Source organism: Globicephala melas, chromosome 5 (genome assembly GCF_963455315.2).
Source record: "Globicephala melas chromosome 5, mGloMel1.2, whole genome shotgun sequence".
In the NCBI taxonomy this organism is placed as follows: Eukaryota; Metazoa; Chordata; class Mammalia; order Artiodactyla; family Delphinidae; genus Globicephala; species Globicephala melas.
Genome location: NC_083318.1, coordinates 90,656,129 through 90,683,924, shown reverse-complemented (window position 1 = coordinate 90,683,924; position 27,796 = coordinate 90,656,129). Strand labels below are relative to the sequence as shown.

The 27,796-nt window shown below is 39.1% G+C and overlaps 1 protein-coding gene across 1 annotated transcript in view; it reads left to right on the top strand.

Moving 5' to 3' along the window:
• The window catches only part of ADAMTS3 (ADAM metallopeptidase with thrombospondin type 1 motif 3), a 291,139-nt gene that overhangs the window by 9,746 nt on the left and 253,597 nt on the right, over positions 1–27,796 (top strand). Inside the window, exon 3 of the mRNA XM_030877826.3 lies at positions 10,937–11,343. Within this exon, the coding sequence (XP_030733686.1) occupies positions 10,937–11,343 (407 nt within the window). The remainder of the gene's footprint in view (positions 1–10,936; positions 11,344–27,796) is intronic.

The window sequence follows — 27,796 nt, the reverse complement described above, 5'->3', positions numbered from 1 at the left end:
TTCCCCTCTCTGTCCCTCCCTCCTCTTTTCCCTCCCACCTTTCTTTCCTCCTTCTCTCCCTTTCTTCCCTCTTTGTTTCTCTCTTACTATTCCTCTGGGTTGGCTTTATTTCTCTAGTAGCATAAGATCGTGACTATCCAAGTTGTGGCAAAGACTGTCACCAGCAACTCTAGGCTATCATTACCCCACTAGACAGAACACTTCTGTTCTGGCTGCTCCAGTTAATAGCTCCTGGTAGGGCATTTATTGGCTACCTGGCTTGAGTCATAAGCTTATTCTCAAACCATGAACTGTGCTCAGTGATGCAGTGCTCTGATTAGCCTGGATTGAGGTGTTTCACTCTTGACTGACAGGGACTGAGAGTGGAGTGTGAGATGGTTAACCTGAGGGAAAACTGGGGTTCAGTTAAAGGACAAGGAGGGACGGATGCTGGGCGGCACACGTGTGCAGTAACGTCACAGCTGTGAGGACTTCCGCCACATTGATGGGAGCTGTTGGCTGTGGCAGGCAGAGGAGTGGACCCCCAAGATGTCTGTGTTTGAATCCCTGGAACTTGTAAATACATGACATGGCAAAGAGAAATTAAGTCTTCAGGTGGAATTAAGGTTGCTAATCAGTTGACCTTAAAATAGGGAGATTATCCTGGATTACCTGTTGGAAAGTCCTTATAGATGGAAGGGGGAGGTGAAAAAGACTTGGTTTGATGTTGCTGGCTTTGAAGATGGAAGGAGGGAACCTTGAGCCAGCGAACGCAGGTAGCCTCTGGACGTTGAAAAAGGCAAGGAAGCAGATCGTTCCTAGTGCTTCCAAAAGAAGTGCAGCCTGCTGACACCTTGCTTTCAGCCCTGTGCAACCTATTTCAGACTTTTGACCTCCAGAACTGTAGGATAACGTATTCATGTTGTTTCAGGTCGCCAGGTTTGTGGCAGTTTGTTACAGCAGCAATAGGAAACTAAAGCAGCAGCCTAGTGGACTGTCCTGGTTTCTCATACTTTTTGTCAAACCATAAGCCAGACTATTTTAGATTTGGAAAATATAATTACCACAAGTAAAGTTTCAGGGAAAACCTTTAAAGCTACTATCCGCATTTCTTATCTGTCATATTTTCCCCAGCCTTTGGCCCTAGGGACAAATGCTAATTTTCCTGGCTTTAAATTCTAGACTCAATATTAGTCTTCAAAAGTATTATCCATCAAAAAATTGTAAGACGTATGAGAAATATTAATTTTTAGAATGTCTAATATTGCTCTTGAGTCTGTAAAATGTCCAATGATGATAAATATAACCAGTGGAAGTGCTTCTTTAAAAACTAAGATTGGAATGTTAAGTGTTTGGCATTTGGGCCTCACTTAAAAAAAATAAATCTCTACTTGTTATCCTGTTATTGATTATTTGATCATTTTAAGATGCAAACAAAGAAAATACTTGGATATTTTTCTTTAAAACAGTTTTCTTAAAAGATCTCCTCTTACCTGATTTCATGTCCTGGAATGCTGAAGAATGTGCTGTTCTTTCCTAAATGACTCTCTTGAACATAAACATTGTGCAATTGCAACAAATATTTATGAAAAAGCCAGATTAAAAAAATGAGAAGAATTTTAAAGTTCACAACTATTTGTTCTTTCTTAATAATGAGTAAAAGCAAAGCACCTCCCCCCTCCACCCCCCAAATGGCTGTGAAAATAGGTTTGCAACTAAAATAAAAGACATCAAAGTGTTTCTCTGCCTTGTGGCGATAAGAGCCTAGAGGAGATGAAGTGAGGAAAAAGGAATTTGGCTGCATTCAGAATTTCAGCATGTGTCAAAATTAATTTTTAATTGCCTTTGAGAGAAGATGTGTCCCCTTCTCCGTTAGCGTTTACAGCTTTGGTGAGCCCTTTGGCATGTGATGTCCTTTTTAACGTCCACTCTTCACCCCACTCACATCTTTCCTGGAGCAGCTGGCTCCTGTCATTTCTGATGAAAGTCATTCTCTTACCCTTGGCTCAGGATTTGGAAATGTTGTTGTTGGAGCTGCTTCTTTAGCAGATCTTGAAAATGCTTATTTGATTTCATTCTTGTGGCCAGATTGTTGCATACTGAGAATTTATACCTGATAAAGGAAATTGCCTGTGTGACTGCCTCTAGTGTAGAGCAATCAGCCAATTCTCGGGAGAGATTCCCAGTCTCTGGGTTGGGTAATGGAGCATGGGTTGTTACAGCCAGTCTAGACTTCAGGCCATTTGTTGACATGGAGCTTAAGATCCCTTCTAACCACTAGAAACACTATATTTGTGTGAGACTGAAATGGGGAGAGGCTTGAGGGGTGCTGGGACACGGAAGGAATCTGATATTGACTTCCTTCGTGTACAGCTCTAGCTAGATGATGATGGTGATGGTGATAATAACACCAGCTAATTTTTCATTTATTGAAATGTTATTAGATGGACTAAGCCCTTTATGTGCCTTATCTCTTCTTCCTATTTTACAGGTAACCTGTCTGAGCCTTAATTTTCATAATTTCAAGCTCATGTGCCAAAGAGCACATGAGATTGAAACCAGCCTTCAAATGCAGTGCTTTTTGACTCCAGACCTTTAGTATTCAACCATCATACCCCACCCCCTTCTTTGCTTGGAAATTAGAGCCACATTGCATCAATCACAAGTATTCCAATATTCTGTGTGCCTGGGGTAGATTTGGTCTTAATTAGATCAGCTAAAAATTGCCGTGATATATGAGACTTTGTACTGCAGCCATTTTAGGTCCTAGCAATGTTGATTGTACTACTGAAGACTTCTCTTCTCTTGCTGTTCTAGAGTGTGGTCTTTGTAATGTGCTGGGGACATCTAGTCTCTTCTAGGAAACATTTGTGTAGCGTTCTACAACATACTTAGAAGGATACCAACCTGCCTGTCCTCCGTTGTGAGCATATGTGGCTGAATGCGTGAAGGAGTATAGATGATCCCAAAGCCTGGGCTACAGGGTGATGCTGTGACAGCACTCCTTCCCAAGAATCCCCACTTCCAAAAATAGCCATTAATTTCTCTTTTCCCCAAAGACTGATGTACACTGGGGACATTTAAACACATTTAAGAACACACCTCTGTCCTTTAAAATCTCTGAAAGGACAAGACATAAACATATAATTTTTCACCCAAAGGGATTTTTATAACTGTTATGCAGGCAGTGCACGACAGTCAGAGCTAGGAAGTTTAGACCCTTAGGTCTGTACTTTAGGCAGTTTAACAGGGCAGGTTTCATGGAGAAGATGGGGCTTGGGAAAGGCCGTGAGGGCCGGGTTAGATTTGCATACATGGAGAGAAAGCAACAGACCTCTCCCCCGGTTGATGCAATAGAGTAGGGCTCTAAAGGCAGGAGTGATTAAGCTAGTGAGCACATTAGAATGTTTCTTTAGGTTATATGGGAGATGATGTTGAAAAGAAATTAGGGACAGAATGCAGAGGGCCTTAAATGATAAAGTTAAGTTTTGATTTGGGTTAAATTACCTAACTTTGAGTTTAGTTTCTTATGTGTGAAGTGAGGGGAATTGATTAGTAGATGGTCTTTCAAGCAATTTTCAGGTCTGACATGGAAATACAGATATCAATTTTCTGAATTTATTTTATCCTAAAGTAATGATGAGCCAGTTGAAACTCTTCATAAAGAATAACAGGGTAATATTAATACCTAACATTTATTGAGCACTTACTATGTGCTGGATACTGTGTTAAGCACTTTGGATTAGGCCGTTTAATTTTTACAAGTCTATGAACTAAATACTGTTGCCCTAATTTTTTCAGGTGGGTACTGACATAAAAAGTCTTAAGTGACCAGAATCACAAAGGTAGTGAGTGGTAGAACCTAGGCATATTAGACATAAGACTTCAAAACAATTTTTCTGGCAGTAATTTAGAAAATATTCTGATACAATGTATACGGCATTTGGTAGTGAGAAATTATATGTGGGGCATTTGGACTTGGTACTTGCAGCTTTTCAGTGTGAGGTGATGAGAACTTGAAGGTGATTGGAAGAAAGGGGATTAATTTGAGAGAGATTTTAAGGTGAGATCAGTAGGACTTGAATGATATAAAGTGGGGAAAAAGTTGAAATGAAGTCAGTTTTTTTTAGCGTGGGAGTTTGGGAGAATCAGCGCATCATGAACAGAAATAGTGAAGTCAGGAAGACAAGATGAATACTCAGGTGAAAATGAGAAGTTTGGTGTAGATATTTTAAGGGTGAAGAGAGGGTATGACACCTTCTTCTCAGCACAGTGAAACTGACCCATTCAGCTTTCAGTTTGAGGCAACTTTTCTTTTTCTTTAACCTGTATTTACTGAGGGTCTGTTATGTGTAAGTATCATGCTAAAACACAGACATGTGTAAATGGTCCAAAGCCTCAGAAATGAGTAAAATTTGGAAACTATTAGAAAAGTCTAACATGGCTGACATTAAAACAGAAAGTCTGACTAGCTCAAAGGTCTTTAAGTATATGGAAGCACAGAACATTGGGTCCTTAAATCCTTTGATGTAAGTTGTGTGCACTATTTGTGTGTTTGTGTGTGAAAAGAAGTACATACATATCACACATACACACATGCACAGATACACAAGAAGGTGGTTTTTTTCATGCAGTGCAAGAAGGGAGAAGTCATTATGTTAAACTCTAGAATGAGGAATTTAGATATGAAAGAATTCCCTGACCAGGAGAATTGTTAATGTTATCATTAGACTGACAGCGAAGATGTGACAGTACTTTTTCTTATAGGTAGTTCAAGCTTTTGAGGAGGTCCTCAATTAAACATACCCCGCTGACCTGCCTGGGTTCTGAACACGTTGAGAAATAGAAAATCTAAAGACATAGTGAAAATATCTCTTACAAAAGAGGCTGGGGAGAAGCACAAGGCTCTCACCTGGGCAGGCAGTGGGCTGGCGGACCGGGCACCCCAGCCAGTGTGTGTCAGGTCCACTGGGCTGAGACAGAGCCTGCTGCTGGGGAGGTAGAAGAGAACGGCGTCCTTATCAGGATCGTTCCCAGGCCAGGAATGATGATGAGGGAGTGCTGAGCTTTGCAAACCGCTTATTTTTCCCAGACTTGCTAATCACATCCGTCATGCTTCTTCACTGGGGAAGGGTGAGTTAAGGGGGACGGAGAGGCCTAAATACTCAGAGAAAAATCTCTCCTCCCAGAAGGCGGGAGTAGGTGAAAGGTACTGCACCTCTAACTTAAGAAAACATGACGTCTTCTACTTGAGATGTGTTAATTGTAAGAAAGAGGCAAGGAAGAGATGATCTTTCAAGGTCTTGTTCATCTTTGACCTGTAGAGTTATAATTCTGTGACTATCTAGAGGGATGCAGAGTGGGGCCTAATCTCCTGCCTCTGGTTCCTAAGCACAGGGGCTCTGTGTCTGCATTCCTGGAGGTCTGTTTCAGTGGTTAGATCCATGTTTGTCGTTGTCCTTAGTAGCTTAAAATGTAAGTTTGGGATACTATGAAATGTTTGATTTAAAGGCCAGCAGGAATGGTGAGAAATACACCCAACGTTTGCAAGCAAATTCGGGCAATAGAGGTGTATGACAACTTGTGTGGTTTGCTGTCATCCATCGCTTGATGGTAAATTACTATTTGGGGAAAAGAAGATGCATTCTAATTTTAGATACTCCCTCAGGCTAAACTGCTCTCATTCATTAATTCACATATATTTACTGAGTGGCTTCAGAGTCAGTTTCTGGCACTGGAGAACTATAGTGAAGAGAAAAGATAAAAATCCCTGCCCTGGTGAAGGGATATGCTAGTAGGTATAAAGAAACAATGAACAAATAAACATATAAATAAGATTTAGAGTATGTGAGATGGTGACAAGTTTTGTGGAAGTAAAATGCAGAAGGGAGATAGTAATGAGACAGTTATGGGGGGGCAGGAAAGACCTGAATGCGAGGGTCAAGTTTAAGCAAACACCTGAAGGAATGGAGGGGTGAGCCACGCAGCTGTCAGGGGGAAGACACTATGGCAGAGGAAATGGTGAGCACAATGACCTTGAAATGTGAGAATTCCCAGTGCTGGCCCTTGTGAGCCATTTTTCTCTGAGTGGGATGGGTTTTGAGAAGACATGATCTGTCATTGGCTCTGTTTTAAGGATAACCTGTGAAGGGGAAGGTGGTGGTTTGGACTAGGGTAGCAGCAGGGGAGGTGGTGAGCAGTGGTCAGAGTCTGGAGATATTTTGAAGATAGGGTCAGTAGAATTCGTTAAAAGATTTGGTGTGTGGTGTGAGAAGAATTAAGGATGGTTTAGTCAAGTTTTTGGTCTGAGTAACTGGGAGGATAGCGTTGCCATTTACTGACAGGGGCAAGGAGGTGCAGGTTTGGAAGCAGGAAGGTAGGAAGTTTACTTTTGGAAGTGCTGAGGTACCTAGTGAATATCCACAGGGAGAGGATCCAGTGGCAATTGACTAGACGAGGGAAGATCTTATGGAGGAAGCCTGGGCTGGAGATGTATGATGGTGAAGGTATTCAAAGTCAGGAGACAAGATGAGTTCACCTCATCCTGGGAGGGTAGATGCAGAAGAGGAGAGTCTGGGACCAGGTCATGCAACACTGCAGTGTGTTCAGTTCATGAGAATAAAGGAACGTGAGGAGGGAGAATGGGAAGGGGAGACCACTGAGGAGAAGAGGAGAACCAGAAGAGAATGGTGTCTAGAAGCTAAAGAAAGGAAGTATTTTAAGAAGGAAAGAGAAATAGAGTCAGATGCTGCTAATAGGGCAAGTAAGAAGATGGAGTCTCGACCATTGGTGTCAGCAACATGGGGTTACTAGTGACCTTGACAAGAGCGTGATTGGAGTGGGTTCAAGAAAGAACAAGCGTGGGAAGAGAGGAATTGGAGATATCTAATATACTCAATTTTTAAAAAGTGTTTTGCTATAAAGGGCAGTGAAATAATGGGAACTTAGCTAGAGGCAGATGTGGCATCAAGAAAGTTTTTTGTCAAAGATGGAAAATATGGCAGCTTATTAATTTACTGGTGGGAATGATCTAGTGATGGGAAAATTGATGAGGAAAGAAACTGAGGGCAATTGCTGAAGCCGTTTTGCAAAGGCAAGAGGGGCTAGGATGTGTACATGAACGGAGGCTTTTCTCTTAGGTAAGACAGAACCGCAGACAGTTCATCCATACTACCGGGGTCGGTGGGGGGAGGTGGGAATGGACCAGACAGGCACAGGTGCCAGTGGGTTGTGCAAAATTCACTGCTTCTGAGTTATGCTTGGGTAATTAGTGACCACAGTGTGGCTTTACAGTGGCCCCAGCTTTCTGTGCTTGTGGAACTTACGGCTCACACAAACCTTTACATGCCTATTGCTGTGGCCCTTCAGCCACCCCAGCTGACAATTTAAAATAGTTTCATATTTTAAAATTGCGCCTGGGCACTATTTTAGTAAGTGACTAATTTACATTTAAGTTAAAGTAGTTAAAATTTACTGAATCCTCTGGATAATCTCATTTAAACCTCTCATCAAACTTATGAAGTTGGAACTATTACTAACCTCTAGTTAACAACTGAGGATACTAAGCCTAAAGAAAAAATAAAGAACTTGCTCAAGTTCAGGTGTTGACTTTTCTGCTTTCTGGCACTGTAGTCTCTTCCTTGACCATAGGCTGTATTGCTTTGTGGAAGTATTTGGGCCTGTGAAATGTGTCATTTCTGAAAGCAGTAAATTAATGTTGGTTTGCATATGTGATTGTAACCTGAGATTAAATACTTTTGATAGCTTTGAGCTTTATCCACCACCTCTTTATTTTTCTCCCCAAGACCAAGAATTTAAGAGCCTTTTAAAATAATTTTTTTTTTTTTTTTTTTGTGGTACGGGGGCCTCTCACCGTTGTGGCCTCACCTGTTGTGGAGCACAGGCTCCGGACACTCAGGCTCAGCGGCCATGGCTCACGGGCCCAGCCACTCCATGGCATGTGGGATCTTCCCGGACCGGGACACGAACCCGCGTCCCCTGCATCGGCAGGCGGACTCTCAACCACTGCACCACCAGGGAAGCCCTACAATAATTTTTGAAGGTACAATACAGGAAAAATAGGTTGGCTGGCTGCAGGTAGGCAGGATGTCATCATTCTTGTGGTAGTTTTCCTTAAAATCAGATCTTAACTTAGAAATTGACAGCAAGATGTTCCATCAGTGAGTGAGAGCGTGATCTTCAGCATCGAGATGATCAGAATTGAAAATTTCCTTTGGCTCCTTGTTTGCTATGTGTCAGGCCTTCTAGGTCTGCTTTCTCATTTATAAACGAAGGGTAGTAATACCTACCAACTGTGATTGTTGTAAGAATTAGAGAAGGTATATTCTCAAGCACAAAGCAGAGTGCCTGATATTTATTCTGCAATAAATGGCAGGTGACTGGGTAGCTCCTTTGTCCATTCCATTAACTACCATCCAGTGGGGCTAAATGTATCTTTTCCATTAATTCCCAACTGGAAAATGACTCATTCAGAGTTTAATTTCAAAAATGTTTCTTATGTGTACGTTTTAGGAGTGGCTTATTATTTAACATTGGATAAGACAAAGCTCTATAGAAATGCACCATCTTTATTTTGAATAACAGTTCAGAACACATTGTCTGACAGTGGAAAAATGGACTCATCCCAGAGAATCTAGGGTGTATGGGTTTACTGTAAGCATGAAACTCCTATTGGGTGTGGAGGAGACTCCCTTCATTCTTCCTAAATTTTCTAGTTCTCCAGTCACTTATCCAGGCATCAGTATATTGTTTATAGACTTCAGTTGTGTGAATTCCCTTCGGTGGAGATGAGAAATCCATACATTAAATGAAGCATCGCTTTTCCTTCCCTTGACACAGTAAACCGATGGTTAAAGAAAGAGTTACAGCTGGAATTATTGGTGCAGCCAGATGCTCATGGGCCTTGGGTAGTAAGTCAGCACATGGAGCATCATAGATAAAGCAAATGTTCCCCAGTTACCTGCATTACTAACTTAAACATGTAAACAAATCCTACTGATAAGAGACCCTGGCAGGTACAAAATCTTATATTAGATGATACTGGAAATACTGAGTTGAATGGGGAGTTCCTTATCCTTAAGGAATTAATTTGGGGTTGGCTTTGTCCGTCCACCTCCAAGAGCCCAATTCATCCATCCCCGTGGAAACTTTCCCCTCTATCAGTCTGCTTTTGTGACTCTTGAGTTCATTCCCTAAAATTTCAAGTTCTTTCTCTAAACCAAAATTTACAAAAGTATTTGCCAAGGATTTGGTTGTAAGGGAGACCGAATCTGTGTGCCTGTGCTCACCCCAATGCCTGGTGTAAGCCTTTGACTGTGATATAGAGAGCCTGTGAAGCAGGAATTGTGTTGCTGCTGTTCCCAGTGTGGAAGCCAGGCTTCACTCTACTCTGTGATATGACCACCCTCACTCCTCTGCTTAGTAAATATGTACAACCATTTTACTTACTCTGTGCATTTAATAAAGGGGGATATTTTGTTTAAATAACATCGGTCATTATAAGGGGCATAATGGTAACAAACTTGGCACTCAAGGAATTTCCAAGTTGCAAAATACCTTCACTTGTCTTCTGGTACTTTACACTTTTTTTTTTTGAGTTATTTAAAAAGCAGGAAAGTAACGAAAACATAGTGATTCTATAAGGATACTTTAAGACCATAGGTTGTAGGTTCATTTATGGGCCTCATATGCTAATGTGTTAGATAACATGCATGAAGTTTCCATAGGTGAGCAGTATTTGTGAATCATATCATTTTTTCAGGGTACTTTATTATACTCCAGGACTAGTCTTAGGCTAGAATCATGAAGGTGGGGAAGTTTTAACTTGATGTTCTCAGATTTTCCTTTCCATGCATCCTTTCTTCATCCTTGTTGCCCTCCTCATTTCCTTCTGTCTTCAAAATCATTTCTATTAAGGGAGAAATGGTTGATTTAATGTGTTATCTTTCCCCAGGATGTTTGCATTTCAGCAGACACAGTACTCTCATTTGGCTAAACTTGGGGAATTAAGTTCTAATTGTGAAATTCAGTTTAACATGTAAGTGGCCACGCGTGTTGTAAAGTGAACCCCAAATATTGAATTCATATTCAAATGAGTGTCTTTCCCATGTAAGGAATATGGTGCAAAATGACAATGCCATTTACTCTTGACTAACCAGTACTAGTGTATTCAGTTTATAGATGGTTATTTCTTCTTTTTTACTCCATTCTCCTCATTTGCTGAAAATGTTCTGTTATTTATGGGATACAACATGATGTAGCAGAGTGAGTGTGTGGGCTTTGGAGTATGACTTGGAGACATATCTGAGCTTCACAGTTATTTGACCTTGGACACATACCTCCTGAATCTCAGTTTCCTCACCTGTGAAGTATGATTGTTAGGGTTGGTATGATGGAAAAGATATGTATAAATTACCACACCATAAACTACAGTGTATAAATTACAGGCCAGTGGTAGATGTAATACAAAGTAGCTATGATGATTAGTATAAATTCTAGGATTCTTACAAGGAAAAAATTAAAACAATCAGAAAAAGGTTTTTCTATGTAATAGCAACTTTGTTAAAAGTTTGTAGCAGTTATCAGTTATGCCAATTATAAACTAACTGGGAGTATGTGTTGACTATAAGCACACCAGATACAGTTTATGGAAAGTTATTCTGTTCATATTCTCAAACATATAAATGAGATGAATATTCACATTGCAGTAAACTTTTTTTTTAAATTAAGAAAATGATTCATTGAACACAGAGTTACCTAAATGCGTTTGAGAAATGATTTGAATTCTCAGAATTTACTACTTATGAGATGGTTCAAGAATATATTTATTATGCAAGTCGAGGTACGGTCTTGTGAGGTGGACACTTGATGCCTATGTTATGTCCTCCTGTGTTCTCTTGTTATACAGGGTTCTACAATTCTATTTTTCACCCCACAGATTTACCAATAAAGAGACAGAGAGAGTATGAGCTGGTGACTCCAGTCAGCACAAATTTTGAAGGACACTATCTCTCCCATATTCTTTCTGCAAATCACAAAAAGAGGTCAGCGAGGGACGTGTCTTCCAACTCTGAGCAATTGTTCTTTAACATCACAGCATTTGGAAGAGATTTTCATCTGAGACTAAAGCCCAACACTCAGCTAGTAGCTCCTGGCGCTGTTGTGGAATGGCATGAGGCATCTCTGGTGCCTGGGAATATAACCGACCGCATTAATGATCATCAACCAGGAAGTGCTTCAGAAAGAATCTGGAAAACAGAGCCTTTGCAGACTAACTGTGCTTATGTTGGTGACATCATGGACATTCCGGGAACCTCTGTTGCCATTAGCAACTGTGATGGTCTGGTAAGACTCATTGCCTTTTGTGTCTGTGTGTTTGCAGGTGTTCGGGAGTGCAGCATGGCTTCAGCATGGTTTGGAAAGTAGAGGTGGAAAGAAAACCTCACTATTATATTTTAGGTTCAGGGAGAAGCATTAGAAAGCATTTTACTGACAAAGATGTGTGCTTTGGCTTAATTTGACATGAAGACAACATTAGTCTAAGAAACCAAACACAACTATTTTAGCATTCTTGGCTTATATGTTCACTTGTATAACACTGGGGATTTTATTTCCTTATTTATTTAAAATCATTCTGACAACTTTCCAAAGAAGTGTAGATTCCTTCAAAATGATAGTATTTCCCTTCTTATGTGGAAATGTTGGATATCCTCTTAAAGAAAGTATTTGAAAGCATTCTTTCGCTTCCCAAAGAATGCTAAAATGGGAAATGAGAAGCTCCTCTGTCAGAATTTGTTCAAATAGCATTACTCTATGGACATGAGATGTAGTTCTCTCTGTATTGTGGCTTTGATTCATTTTTTTCTTTATTTTTGAATAGAATACCCATATATGGCTCTTTAGTTTTGTGGATGAGGCCAGTAGTAACTGATCCTTCTTCACATGCTGTGAAGATGGGAAGTATTTTTATTTGTTTTGTATCTCCAGATGTTATTTGAAAAGTGTGTCAATGTTTATGTCTCTTGCATTCACAGTTGACTCCAAGTCTTTGTTCAGAAAGAGCAACCATTTTTCTTTCTATGGTTGCCAGGCTGCTGTTTCTTGGGAGTTCAGAGCTATTGTCTTTGTTTTGTCTCTCTTCTGGGAGTTCTCAAAATATTCCTTGCATTCCTTCTACCTTGGCTAGTCCCCCAACAATACCTTGAATCTTCTGCCACTGTCCTCTCTATGCATAAGCAGAACCCAAAGGAGTTATGATACCATATGTTTTTATCCAAGGCTGGTGGATTAATGGTTGTAAGCTTTATTTTGGGGTCTTGTACTGCCTCTTGATGTTCTGTGGGGTTTTAGAAGTCAGGATGGAAAACTGAATAGAGCATGTGTGGCAGGTCCAGATCTCCAAGTTGGACTCTGTCAGTTTAGGACCACACTGTCACATTTAGTGCTGGACCATGCCCTTGGGTTTGAAGACACAAGGAATCTCTCAAATTCCTCTCATTCCACACAAACATTGAATAGGTCTGAATTAACTAAGTCATTGAATAAAATAATAGATAGTGCTTTCTAAAAAGACTAAGTTTAAAGTATTCACTAAGAGAGGTTGATTCAACACTACCAGGATATAAAAAGAAATAAATTATTAAAAAAAGGTACTGTTTTATAGTACTTCTAAGTAAAATATACTGAGTATATAATTTAGTGTTATTTTTAAGTTTTACAGCATAAAAAGATTATTTTTTATCTCCTTGGTTAAGATTAAAGCTTGAGCTAGAAGATTTGAAGCTTGAAAATCAGTTTAAGGAAGGCAAAAGGCAAGGAAATTATTTTAATGGGTTATCATAGTGATTTTTAAACCCGACAGCAATCAGTAATTTTCTTACTGTACATGTCAAATTATCTAATTATAGATACAGAAATCTGGGGCAATAGCAAGTTGCTGTAAGGAAGAGGAAAATAGATATGGAGTTTGAATGAACATTAATTATTAGGATTAATTTCTCATTTTTAAGATGTGGTGTTAACTGTTGGCATCATGTGTATGTTGATATAGCGTGTGTGTGTGTGTGCGCGTGCACATCTCTACCAGTGTAAACCGCAAGTATTCATTTGTTCCATTCTTTGATCCATTGATTAATTAATTAATTAATTAAAAGATATTTCTGGGAAGCCAGTTACAGGTCAAGCACTATTCCAAGCATTGTGAAATGGTGACAGGAATGATCCCAATTACCATCCTCATGGAGCTCAAAGATGTTAAATTTGCCACAGATGTTAAGTGCCAAAATATCTGGTATACATGTATGTGTGTGTTTATATTAGACATACATATTAGAATCATGTTTAACTTAAAAAACTGTGGTATAAGGAAGTATCTTCTGGAGAGATTTTATGAATGGGGACAGAATTTCGAACCAGACATAAGTGGCCCAGGCCTTGCACTTGATGCAGGAAGAGGGTGGTGTCTAGCCTACAGCAGGCAGTGCTGCCTATGTGGGTGTACAGAAACAGAAGCCTCTTCTAGAGTGTCTAGCTCATAGCAGCTATGGAGGAAGAGTAAAGATGATGGCAGGAAGAGAAGCACGGTTATAGAGAGCAGATCAATACATTAGAGTGATAACACCAGTGGCTACTTCATTAAGCTGGGGACAAGTTCTTAAAATTGCATTGGACAGGATAAGCTCCTTAGCAGACATGAAGTAGGAAGTAAAATTGATGGGAATATAAATAAATTTGGCTGATTAGCTGATTCCTAAACCTTTTTTGTTCCTTTAGCTTGCTGTGTAGGGATTTGGGTTTGACCTTCTTGAACTTAGGAAGGGAAGCAGGGATACTGAGATAACATAGATGCCTGAGGATTAACCTGATGGGCTATAAAGCCATTGCCCTGGGAAGCTCCGGGATTATAATCAAATCCAAGTTGTCCCAGTAGAAAGCACAGCCACTCCTGCCTTAAAAATACCAATGGGAACATCTCTGCCCAGAAACCATTAGGTTAAGTCCCCTGCTATGGAAAAGAATGCCAGTGAAGCCCTATCTGGATGGGTGCATTTTAGACTGGTGTAGATGGGGGTCCAGTGATCTGTTTTTCTACATGCGTCCTTTGATCTCTTGCTCATAGGGAGCAGCTACATGTATTTATTTTTCACTGAGGTTGGAAAGTTCTTAGCGTGGCCTTCTCCCTGAGTGAAACTCCTTACCTCTTTTTCGCTAATACTGCCTTGTGGCATACTGTGTATGTTTGAAATGGGCAGTGCTCTGAGACAGAATTAATTTGTATTAAACAGAATGCTTTAGTTTAAGTTAAAAAAGCAGTACTATGCAAAATGTGTCCATAGACTCAGGTTTGTGACAAGATAAATACGGAAGGTGAGACTATATAAAGAAACGTTTTTGACAGTTTGACAGAGTTATATTTGCGTTGGGCCTATTAATAATAAGAAGAAAAGTTGGGGCTGGTGTTTTGTGCCTTGTTTTTTCATTTTATTTTTCTACTAATTAGTTTTCCTTGTATTTTACAAAATTATCAGTCCAAGACCAACTGGGGAGAAAGGAAACTGTTTATTCACCCCAGATAGTTTGAAAAGCAAGCAGTAATGCTTAGCTGTTTTTATCTCTCTAGACATTAGAAACTTGACTGAAAGAGTCAGTAGAGTCTGCTTATTCCAGGTAACTCTATGAAATGATCACAGGAAAGGTCCTTTAACATGGGCATTATTGAGGAGGACAGAAAAATGCCTTGAGTGATATATCCAGATCCGAGGTCTAGAATGTGATCTAGACATAGATATGCGTAATAACTAAAATATTATTCTGTGGGTTTCTGAAATCAACATCAAAGTGTTCTGCATGAACGAATTGACAATGATTTTCACCCAGTGTGGCAAAGAACAATATCTCTTCCCGTCTAGCATGACCTTTTCTGACTCTTTGCCAAGATTACGTTTTTTTTTTTTTAACATCTTTATTGGAGTATAATTGCTTTACAATGGTGTGTTAGTTTCTGCTTTATAACAAAGTGAATCACAAGATTACGTTTTACGAGTGACAGCTAATTCTTCACCAGTTGCAGCGTTATGCCTGCTCTAGTCTACCCACTTATAGGTGAGAATTGTTACAATATTCAGACATGGAGTTGTTCTTGTTTTCTGACAGCATCCAATTTTTAAAAAGCCTGCTTCTCTAGACCCTCCTCCAAATTACCCAACCAAAGCCTAATCGTGTTAATAGGTTCTTTCTAAAGCTCTCTCACTGACATGCTCACAGGTCCCTTTGGTGTGTGTTCTGGCTCTGTGCAACATGTAATAAACCCAGCTTGTCAACTGCAGATGTGCTCCCAGTGGTCTGTGGCTGGAGGCTGTTGACATGCTTTGCCTCTCTGCTTCTGTGTCTCTGAGGTGAGAGTTCAGTGGTCAGGAGTCATGGTGATGGCAGGCGTTTCACACACTTCTGAGTGGGAAGACACTTCTGGCTGAGAATCCCAGCTGAAAATAGATTTTTTTATTCCATAGAGCCCTGGCATTTGCCCTGTAACACGATTAAATCTCCCCTGTGTGTAGTGGCGGCTCACAGTCATACTTTGTGGTCTTCAGATTTGCCAAAATAAAGGGTTATTTGGTTAGTAGGCTTTGTGTCATGTATTCATAACATAATGAAACTGGATTTTTCTAGACTTGCTAGAACAATATTGCTTTGTTAATTCCCCTGGATTGCATCAGAGGAAACTGGTTGGGAGTGGAAGAACTGAGTGATGATGGCTCTTTTGGGTTATCCAGCTCAGTGATTTCCTTGTGGGCTGACTTTATGATCAAGGGAGTTTATCTAGGACAGAAGTTTTCAAGATTTTTTAACATTTGGAATTCTTCCTCCAAATGAAATCACTAGGGGTTATCTAATAAAGTAATATGTAAAATGGATAAACTCAGGAAAGGCCTGGTAAAAACACAGGTGGGAGATGCTCTTCCTCCTAGTTTCTCTTCCTCCTGCCTTGTTCTCACGCAAGAGCACTCTTAGGCCTCCTGAGGCATCTAATGGGAAATCTTCACTGTTAGGTCAGGGGGTCTTGGAAGCTTGAAGTTAACAACTCGGGAACCATAAGCAGAACCTTTTTCTAAAATATCTGATAGTCACATCTGGTTAGTATTGGAGGTAACTTACCCTTTTTAGATTTGGAGTGTGCATGGCCAAACGAAGTCTTTGTGGACAACTGCAAACTTATAAAGAAAACAGCCTTAAGACTTCCCTGCCTCAAGACTTTTACTTTAGGATTTGGTCCCTTCAGAAACATGTCCTCGCTATGCCTATTTCAGTAAGTCCAGCTGCAGAAGCACTTTGTAAAAAGACTATTTTAAAAAGTATTATGAGCCAGTGTGCTTGGGATTGAGAACATTTGCCTAGTAATTATGAAAAATAGTGATACTAAAAATAGATACAAATCTGTAGCTATTTATAGTGGACTTAGGGTTTTCAAGGACTGATCTTTAGATGTTGACATTTGAACATCTGCTTTTATGAGGAGAACCTGATCTCTAAAGGCCAGGTGCCTCCCACCTTTTTCTCCCATGAAATGTGTCTATGGAAGGTGTCATGTGTTTATTGATGGGACAGAGGGAGATTTGCATCTTCACTGTTTACATGCTGATTTAAGAGATCTTAGTAGGTCTGGGGAAAAAAGGACTGGAAACTTGTTTTACTTCTAGGCACCTACACCAGGCTGTTTTAGCAGTGCAGGATTAGAAGATTCTCAAAGCTCCTATATCCTTTAATTTCCATTAGTAGAAGGGAAAAAGTGGGTACCAGTCCACTAGCTTAACTACTTTGGGAGAAACAGTACCATAACAAGCCTCATTGCTTCTCCTGAGATTTGGTCAAGCCATGGCCCATGGGAGCAGACAGTATTAATCCTAGTTGTGAGTGGTACCTGCCTGTGCTGAGTCTTGCTGGATCTGGGCTATTGGTTACATTTCCCACCGTGCCTCCTTTCTCAAATAGATAGGCAGCCAGTTTGTGCTTATCTGGGGTGAAGAAGGAAGGTTTGGCAAAGTCTTTGATCATTTTCACATTTTGCATCTAATTTGCATAAACCCCAAATCATACATATGTCAAGCCTTTTACAAAGTTTTTGGCTATATTTCTCTTGTGTGATTTTGAAAATATTTCTTTTTAATACTTATTTTGTAATTAATTTAAACTATTCATGTTTATTTATGAGTACCACTTGTTCAGCGTATGATTTGATTTACATCAATTTGATTATGATTTATTTCCCATTGTCTTCTCTATCTTTGGTATAGTAAATTTTTAAATTAAGTTTAAAGATGAGCTAAAAATTGGGAAAAAGGTGAATGTGATATTACACATCTTTCTTTGTGTAGGAATGGAAAAACAGAAAATAAAAGGGGAGGGGAAGTTGGCCTGGGAAGTAATGCTTCCATTCTTCTCCATGCAGTGGCAACTAGGACTTCTTTATAACTCGAATACAGATTTTTAAAGATACTCAAAAAAGGCTTTAAGAACTGTGAAAATAGTGCTGACCACATCTTTAATATCTTCTTCTCGGTAAATTATCATTAAAACAAGAACAAAAGCACAGCGAGATGTTGATATGATGCCTTTGTGCATAATCAGGCTTTGAGGTCATAGAGTTCTTGCAAAGTAAACCCAGCCTCAAGGTCCTCAACTGCAAAAACTGTTACTCCTGTGACAATCTTTGCTTCTAGGAATACTGATCAAGTTAATAAAGCTTTCTGAAGTGCTAGGATATGCAAAGTGCTAGACTGATTGCTGTGGGGAATACTGAGGTAAGCCAGGCATTATCCTTGTCTTCCAAGAGTACTGGAAATAAGGTATGCAAACGTAGAACCAAAGTACAAGGCCGAATGTTTTAAATGCTCTAAGACTAGGATAGATGACATGTGAGAGTCTGAATGGTGGAAAGAATATTTATGCTTGGAAAGATAGTAGAAGGCTTCCTGGAGAAAGCAATATTTGTGATACCAGACAATTGAAAAGATAACCATATATGTTAAAGTGATCACCAATGATGGTAGAGGTTGGGGTGGGTAGGAAGAGGAGCCTCTGAGGGAGGTAGGAGATATTTGTGATGACCATAAAAATGAAGAGAGGGTGCGGTAACTTGATTTCATGAACTTTATAATATATGTAATGAATATATGGGAGAGCCAAGGTAGTCTTGGTCAGTATTTAGCTGAATATAGGAGCAAATATAATACAAAAGGGAGAGAGAGAAAAGAAAAAGGATAAAACCTAGTGATGTTTATTAAGACCAAATTCAGTGACCATGTAGTTGATATTGACAGGCTCGCATGCGCATTCAGGATGAGAGAAGGGCAAGGATTTGTATTCCTTGATTATGTTGCTTTTCTTCACAGAAGGGTTTTGCTGAAGTCATGGGCTTTTTCTCTGGAGTTTAGGGAGGTATTTTTCTCAGTAACTTTGTTCTAGAATTTGTTCCCAGAATTTTATCTGAGAGGGTTTGGAAGTTGATTTTGAAAAATCTGACTTCTTCTCTTATCATCTGGGTCCCTCAGTCTTTCAAGTTTGGTGAATTTCGTGCCTTATTTAGTAAACCTCCTTCTATAGCTGTAATTCTTCCATCTGAAATGTTCTCCTTTCTTACTGTGTTTACTGTATGTTTCTATCCCCTACTTCTTCCTGTTCTCTAAGGAGTATTTCTAGTGTTGTTTTAGTGATTTTTGCTTACAGCACAAAGTGTAATTTGATCAAGTTTACTTAACTGTCATAAAACAAGACACACAAAATATGCTGTTAGTGAATGAGTCGATTTCGATATTAAATCCCATTTTATTTTATGTCATTTAACATATCTACTATATGTACGTGTGTGTATGGAAATACATATATGCATATATATGTTTATATACACACACACATAAGCATACACATATGCACACATATATATGAAAAACCATAGAAAAGTAGAGAAAAATCAATGTTTCGTTAAATATTTTGATTCAAAGACTGTTGACAATATTTGTTGTTAGGTCTTTAGAGTTGATGGCAGAGCTGGAATGGCACTCAGGTCGACTGACAGCAAAGCACCTAGCAGTTCTGTTACCCCAGGTTACCTAAATATGCTCCTTACGATGTGGATGGTTGACAAGGAGGCATGACATGAATTAACTTGTATGTTTTTAATACTGTTAGGAATGTAGAGAGATTAATTAGAAATACAATTGAAAAGGGAGATTTTATCTTACAATTGTCAGCCTATCACAGTGAAATTGAAAAAATATTTAGAATAAAAAACTCAATTGTACTTTTTATTAAGGTTGGCAGACTTTGAATTCTCTATCTCTAAAATAAGAAATTTTAAACACTTGGTATTTTTTTCAAACATTTATTTTCAAAGGAGTTGATTAATTTTTGATCAGTATTAGACTACATTAAACATATCAAGAGATCATTGCTCTTATTGTAGTTGAATTGTCAGTCCTTTGATAAACAGGTTCAAATACTCCATAATTATAACAAATTTCTAAAAATTCTATTTTATTGATTGAAGAAATAAGGATATATGATTGCACTTAATGTCTAACTCCAGAGTCAGTAATATTAAAAAAAAGAAGGGATATTATATAGCCTGAAGGGTTTTGAAAAGCATTGTCTAGATTGTTATAGCTTACTTTTATAAAATGTTTAGAAGATACCCAGTTTAGAGTTTTGTAGCGAGAATAATCAGTAAACACCAATGAAGAGAAATAGTGGCCAAGCTATTTAGAGTTATGATACTTTGGAAGAGTTCAATTTGGTAAAATGCCATTGATAACAGAAGTCAAACTTTTGTAAAGTGGTTTAGGGAGATGGTTCATGTTGGGAGCGGGCATCGTATTGGTTTAGAATCAGACAAACCTGAACTCCACTTCTGGTTCTACTACCTACCAGTTTGTGACTTTAAACAAGTTGTTTAACCTTGTGGAAGTCTCTTTCCGTCAGTAAAGAGGAGAAAGTAATGCTTGTTATGTTGAGGGCTTACAGAATATTAATGCATGTTTCACACAGCCTGGCTCTGAGAAGTCGATGATTGTTACTACAATCCCTTTCTTTGTTTTTCCATTTATTATAATTATTTGTCCTTAATATTTTGTGATTAATAATAATGATGTTGATTTAGTTTGCAAAGTAAAAAAATGTGCTGCAGTTACCCAACTCAGCCTGTGACCTAACTTGTGGAAAATACAATCTTCTATGAAGTGAATACTTTGGTGAAAATCCTGTAATTTTCAGATGACCTTCTCCACTTGATGCAGGACTCGTTTAGCATCACCTTCTCTGAGGGATACTCTAATCTGTGTTCTCCTGAAGACCTCTAAGGATGGGAAACTCACTAATTTTCATCTTATTTATATATAGCTCTGCCATATAGAAAGTTCTTTCTTAGGTTCTACTTAGAAATATAAAGTGAAAATACCTTGTTCCATGTATTAGATTCTTCAGAGGTGACAAAGATATAGTGACTGTGATTGACCTCTTATTGTTGTTATTATTATAATACTTCAGTTTTATGCAATTGACCACTAATCATTCAGTGCATTACACAGCACACAACTTCTGCTTTAGGAAACATTTCCCTTTAGTGGTGTGATATAGCCCATACCCTGGCTGGAATGGCATTAATGAGGCATTAGTCATAATTTTAACATACTTCTTAGGCTTTTCATTTTGGTCAGATATTTTAAATTATGAACCTCAGAGTGAGACATTTTGGGGATAGTGATAAAGAGTTCTATGGCATTAGGTGGTATATACTGTTGTTCAGAGTCTTGTTTTCATATTTCTTTTATTTGGTGATAGTAGTTAATATGCTATCTTATATCTGTTTTTGTTTCCAGTCTAGAGTCTTCCATGAAAAAAAAAAGGCTATAAGTCTATGGAGGCAATTGGGGGGGATGGAGATAAAGGTGGCATGGTGGGTCCCTAGCTCCAGCTACCAGAAAATGCATTTTTGAACTTAAATGGCGTTATCAAAGTAGATTTTTGAGGTCTTTGTGAGTATTTTGATTAGCTGATAGGACTTTCCAACCCCAATTTAAAACATAGGAGATTTCTGGAAGGCCTTCTTCTGCCTGGTGATGTCCCTAAAAGTAGAAGATCTTTAGAGTGAGAGGACTGTGCTATTAGATACTTGGGTGTCATGTGAACATAGAGGGACCCAGTCTGAGCATGTAAGCCCAAGAGAAAAGGAAGAACAGCACTTAGTTTGCTAATTCTGCAAACATTAGCAACCCAAACACAGTGGGAAACGTTTTATTTAGCATTATCTGTGAAACATGATTCTTTTAACATAGTGATGGGAATCTTGCGGTAATACTTCTTTTGGGCTTACAGGATATTTGATCTTGCTTATAGGGTGCCAATATTTCATGCTTTCCTGCCTGGCTTCATATAGTGCTTTATTTTGCATACCTGGCTCTGAGGATGGTATTACCTGGCTGCCAGGACAAGAAGGCAGACCAAGCATAGTGATGTGGGTCCAGGTAAAATTAAGTCACTGTAAGATCTCTGTTTCTGTTTGGTCAGCTGCACGTCATTTTCACCTTCGGCTTCAACTGTGGTACCACACCAAGACTTAGCATAATGATGAGGGAAGTCTCTGAGCCTATTTATTGGCCCAAGCCATTAACCTAAAATTTTCAGGGAGAGGCCTTTTTTTATATGCTGTTCTTGGAAAAATTTTAGAAACTTGTTAACCTATGAGGATGTTATAAAATTTGAACTGTACCCATGAAACTACCTGGGTACTCTTCCCCATACTTAAAAATTAAGGGTTTGAATTAGATCAGCGATTCTTTTTGTTCTGCCTGTTGGATGTTATGTTTTGAAATACTTTGTAAACTGGTTAAAATATTTATTAAGTAATTAACAATTTTACCTATCTGTTAATGATCAAAAATATACAAAATTGCTGGTCAAAATTCCCAGTGAGTACAAATTATTCTCTCTCCGTACTGGTTGATGATCTTTTCACATGAAAAGCTTAAATTACTCGTAGACCTGTACCATTCTGTTCAGCCTTATGACACAGTGACAGTCATTCCCAGATCTTTGTTATTGCCTCCACTGGTTCCTAAGAGCCCAGAGATCTAAAATTAGGAAACTGTTGACTATAAGCTTCCTGCGATTCCTTCTAGAACTGATGTTCTGTGACTCTGTGACTAAGTTTGTATTCTATTTATCCTTAGGGACTGTGCATTCCTGGCCAAGGAAGAAATCAAAACGTCACACTGACCATTATTTATTGATCATGGTCTGGAGTGGAAATTGCATGTATGAATGTTATTTTTGAGATATGGTTACTTTATAATAATGCTTTTTCTGTTTTTTAAAATTTATTTTTAATCCACTAACTATGAAAAAATCCTGTGTTCTAGAAAGCTCCAAAGAACCTAACTGCTATTACAGTTTTGGGCGATGTTATAGCTTGACTCCTAATGAAATGTGGAAATTATCAGAGTAGAGAGAAATCTGTCTACCTACCTACCTACCTACTTACCTATCTCTCTGTCTACACACATATGTGTATATGTGTGTATATATGTATATATATACAGAGAGAAATATATTTTTATTTTTATAAAATATTAAGAGCTTGGCTGTGTGACTTGGCTATGCTGTAGGGAGAGTACCGAGTTACCTCAACATAGGAATGTGTGCCAGCTCTATTGATGGAGCCATTTTCCTGGGAGAGTTCCTCATAGGTTGCATTTGAGGAATAGGCGGCTTTTAGGAAGCTGTGAATCATTGTTCTCCACAAGGGGCCTCTAACCTTAGTGCACATCAGAATCTCCTGAGGGCTTGTTAAAACATAGCTTGCTCATAGCCACCTCAGAGTTTCTGATTTAGTTGGTCTGCGTAGGGACCTGAAAATTTATACTTCTAACCCATTCTCGGTTAGTGCCAGACACCGTAACTCAACTGTCTGTTTCTTGTTTATGTGCAATGACACTGGATACTGGCTTTCCCCAGCTGACCTGCTTTCTCGGGTAAGGAATTTGAACTTTTTTCTTTGGTTTGTAATACCGTCTTGGCTCTTGCCCCCCTGCCCAGTCATCATCGCAGCCAGTCTGACTCAGCACCCATCAGTCCCAGATTGGATTAACTGTGTTCAACCACAACTTCCTCTCTTGGTCCCCTTGCCTGGAGGCTACATGTACATTGGAAGCACTGGTGAGCACCATCTCCCCAGGCCAAGTTCTGGCAGAATACAGAAACTGTGAACTTGGACAAACTACTTACTGTGTCTGATCCTTAGATTCCTCTTTTGATTCATGTAAAGATTTCCCAGTGGTAGGTAGAGCTTTGAAGTGTATCCTCATTTTAATTTATTCAGTAGCCAATAGTCACTACGAAGTGCTTGCAAGTTTCTAAAGTCACTTTGCTTTCAAGACTGGTGGTGGGGCTTCCCTGGTGGCGCAGTGGTTAAGAATCCGCCTGCCAATGCAGGGGACACGGGTTCAAGCCCTGGTCCGGGAAGATCCCACATGCCACGGAGCAACTAAGCCCGTGCGCCACAACTACTGAGCCTGTGCTTTAGAGCCCGTGTGCCGCAACTACTGAAGCCCGTGAGCCACAACTACTGAGCCCATGAGCCACAACTACTGAAGCCCGTGTGCCTAGAGCCCGTGCTCCGCAACAAGAGAAGCCACCACACTGAGAAGCCCGCGCACTGCAACAAAGAGTAGCCCCCTCTCGCCGCAACTAGAGAAAGCCTGTGTGTAGCAATGAAGACCTAACGCACCCAAAAATAAATAAATAAATAAATAAATTTATAAAAAAATATATATTTAAAACAAAAAAAGAACTGGTGGTAGAACTGTGCCATGGGGCAACACGGAGACCTTGAGATCTTCAGTTGTCCTGTGTTTTAACAATCTGGGGCCATCACACTTTGTGGGCTCTCATGAGTCAACCTTGTATTCTGTCCATACACCAGCTCAGTGCTACACTGAGCTATAGTTACATTCTCGACCTAGATGATCTCATGTGATTTTATGGCTTCAAATACCATCAAGCAGTAATGACTCTATGTGTCTGGCCCTGACCTCTTCTCTGAGCTCTAGATTTGTGTGTGTGTTCTGCTGCCCATTCAACTTCTCCACTTGGATGTCAGATAGCCATCTCAAATTTAACAGGGCTGAAGGTCATCCCTTGACAGCTACCCCTGCGTGACTTCCTCCACAGAGAAAAGTTTGGGCCCTAATTGTCAGGCCAAAAACCTAGACTTATGCTAGACTCCTCTTTTTCCTCATTTCTTTCATAAAATCCATCCATAAATCTTGAGGTTGTTTTATAAAATATGTTCTGAATCTACTTATGTAATCTCCAATGCTACAACTTTGATCTAAACCACTATCATCTCTTCCTTGGACACTACAGTGACCTCCTTTTTTTTTTTTTTTTTTTCATTTTTGACCCTCTTCATCCTTCACGTAGAATTTGAAGTGACGTTTCTAAATTCGACGAACTTTTCTCTGCTTAAAAGCCTTCAGTTGCTTCCCATTAAAATTCAAACATCTTACCATGACTTTTAAGACCCTTATGTCAGTAGTTCCAATAATCATTGTCTCATAATCACCTAAAGAGCTTTTAAAGAAAATATAGATGCCTAAACCCAACCCCAGAGGTACAGATTCATTTGGTCTGGGGTAAGGCTCAGCATAAGTAGACTAAATGCTGCTCTAGATGATTCTAATATGCAGCTAGAGTTGAGAATCATTGTTCTTTCCAAGAGGCCTCTAACCTTAGTGGGCATGAGAATCCCATGGAGGGCTTGTTAACATAGATTTCTGGGTGCCACTTTGGGGTTTCTGATTCAGTGGGTCTGTAGAGGAGCCTGAAGATTTGCATTCCTAACAGGTTCCCAGGTGACACTACATTTGGAAACCACTGTTTTACAAGATCTGGTCTTAGCATGTTCTCTGATGTCATTCCCTTGTTTACTACATTCAACCCCCTCTGGTCTTCCTTTTGTCTTTCAAATCCAAATTTTTTCTGTCTCTGGCCTTTTGGAAATGTTGTTTCTTCAGCCAATACATTCCTTTCTAGATCTTTACCGGGTTTTTATGTTGTTGTTTTTTTGCGGTACGCGGGCCTCTCACTGTTGTGGCCTCTCCCGTTGCGAAGCACAGGCTCCAGACGCGCAGGCTCAGCGGCCATGGCTCACGGGCCCAGCTGCTCCGCGGCATGTGGGATCTTCCTGGAACGGGGCACGAACCCGTGTCCCCTGCATCGGCAGGCAGACTCTCAACCACTGTGCCACCAGGGAAGCCCTCTAGATCTTTAAATAGAGATTCCTACTCATCATTTGGGTGTTAACTTAAATTCCGTTTCCTCAAAAAAGAATTTTTGGCCATTCTAGCTAAAACAGAAACTTTAGTCGCTCTACACTATATTAGTGATTTTAATCTTATTCGTAGCCATTATTTGCATCTCAAACTTATCTTGAATTTATCTTTTACATTTATTTTTGGGGGACTTTCTCTACTGAGGATAAGGACTCTTTCCCGTGGGTCTTTAACAGTGTTTGGCACACAATGTGTGCTCAGCAAATCAATGCTGACAGACTGAATGGTGTGAATATTAGAATAGGGAATTGATTACCACTTTTTCAAGGTGAATTATAGACCTTTCTTGGATGTGTTCAGATTTCCCAGTGCATAACTTTTGCAATTGAAGGGGGTGCTATGAACTTGAAAGTTTAAGGTTCCTAAGATTTCATATAAATCAGTTCTATCCTTCTGAATAGCGTTTTAATGCTGTGGTTTTCATAACTAAGTTTTTTTTTTTCTTTTAGTTTTCTGTCTCCTCTTCTTTTGCATATGAACTATAGTGAAGGGGCAACATCATCTTGATCCAAGCCCACACTTGAGTTCAACACCATAGTAGAGGTATAGTGTGTCTCTTAAATTAATTTACTCCTGTTAAGCAAAGGAAGCAGATACAAGTCAGCATGGCAACGTGTTGCCAAAAAAAAAAAAAAAAAAATGGAATTAAAAAAAAGACATTATAAAAATGTTATACTTTGGACTAATTCCTTGGAAGAAAATAAACATATTGACTTTCTTGTCAAGGTTTTTACTACAGCAACCTATGGTTCTTTCTGATCACTGATCACACATAAATTGTTTAATGCTTTTCCCCCCTGCTAAACTGTAAACTCCATGAGAGTTGGAGTTGTATCTGTAATGCTTACTCTTACATCCTCAAAACCAGGTACCATGCCTGATAATAGTAGGTGCACAGTAAACATGTGATGAGTTACTGAATAAATGAAGACACAGGACGTAAGTTCCATGTCAGTATACTATAATCTGCTCACTATCACCTTACAGGTTTTATGAACTTTTAATTGAAATGCTTCTGTGCAGAATTCCCCTCCATCCTTTCCCTTTGGTACCCAGAACCCTGCCTTGTAACCTTTCATTTCTTTCCGTGGTTTCTCCTTGATGGAAGGTAAAAATTATTCTCAAGCCAAGTACAGAAAGCCACACTTCTTCAGTTTCTTGCATTGTTTGTCTTCTGTTAGACAATAAGTGGTTTTTCCAACTTTTGTGTCTCTTGGTAACCCCTAGGAGGAGTCTTTTTATATTCCTGTGAGTGAATTTTCTCTTTCTGCTTCTTAGGAGGAGATAAATAGATTGATTAATATCTGAAGAGAACTTGGCTGAGTCATTTATTCCTTCATTCATTCAATGGCTACTATATACTTTCAGTGCTGGGAATGTAACAATGAACAAAAACAGGCATCATATTTGCCCCCATGGAGTTTAGATAAAGTGGGAAATACAGACTTTACTTTCTGTAAAGTCACCTGAGTAAAGATAAACTTGGCATAAATGCTATCAAGGAAAAGGGACATTGTTTTATGAAATAAGTAACAAAGTCATCTGACCTAGGCTAGGGATAGGGGAAAGTTTCCCTGAGGAAATGGTATTTGAGCTGAGTTTTTAAGGATAAATAAGAGTTCCCTAGATAAGGTGCTTGTTGAGCACATTTTAGGAAGTAAGGGGGCAAAGAGACCACAAGGTCAGATTATCTGGGTTGGCTGAGATAAAATTTGACTTTCAGAAGAAAACTAATCTGTCACCATGGTTCTCCTGAGCTACCATAGGTGTTTTATCTTTTTTTTTTTAATTTGTGAATTTATTATTATTATTGCTGGTTAACATTTTTTAGCAATAAAGTATTTTTACTTAGGTATGTACATTGCTTTTTATTTTTTAATGTTTTAAATTAATTTTTTATTGTAGTACAGTTGCTTTACAACGTTGTGTTAGTTTATACAGTACAGCAAAGTGAATCAGCTATACGTTTACATATATCCCCTCTTTTTTAGATTTCCTTCCCATTTAGGTCAACACAGAGCACTGAGTAGAGTTCCCTGTGCTGTACAGTAGGTTCTCATTAGTTATCTATTTTATACATAGTAGTGTATAAATCCCAATCTCCCAATTCATCCCACCCCCGCTTCCCCTCTTGGTATCCGTAAGTTTGTTCTCTACATCTGTGTCTCTATTTCTGCTTTGCGAATAAGTTCATCTCTACCATTTTTCTAGATTCTACATATAAGCGATATTACACGATATTTATTTTTCTCTTTCTGACTTACTTCACTCTATATGATAGTCTCTAGGTCCATCCACGTCTCTGCAAATGGCACTATTTTGTTCATAGGTATTTTATCCTATTTCTCATACTAGTTAAAAATTTGTGGGCATCGATAATTGTGTCCCAGACACAGATCTGTCCTTTACAGGAATTA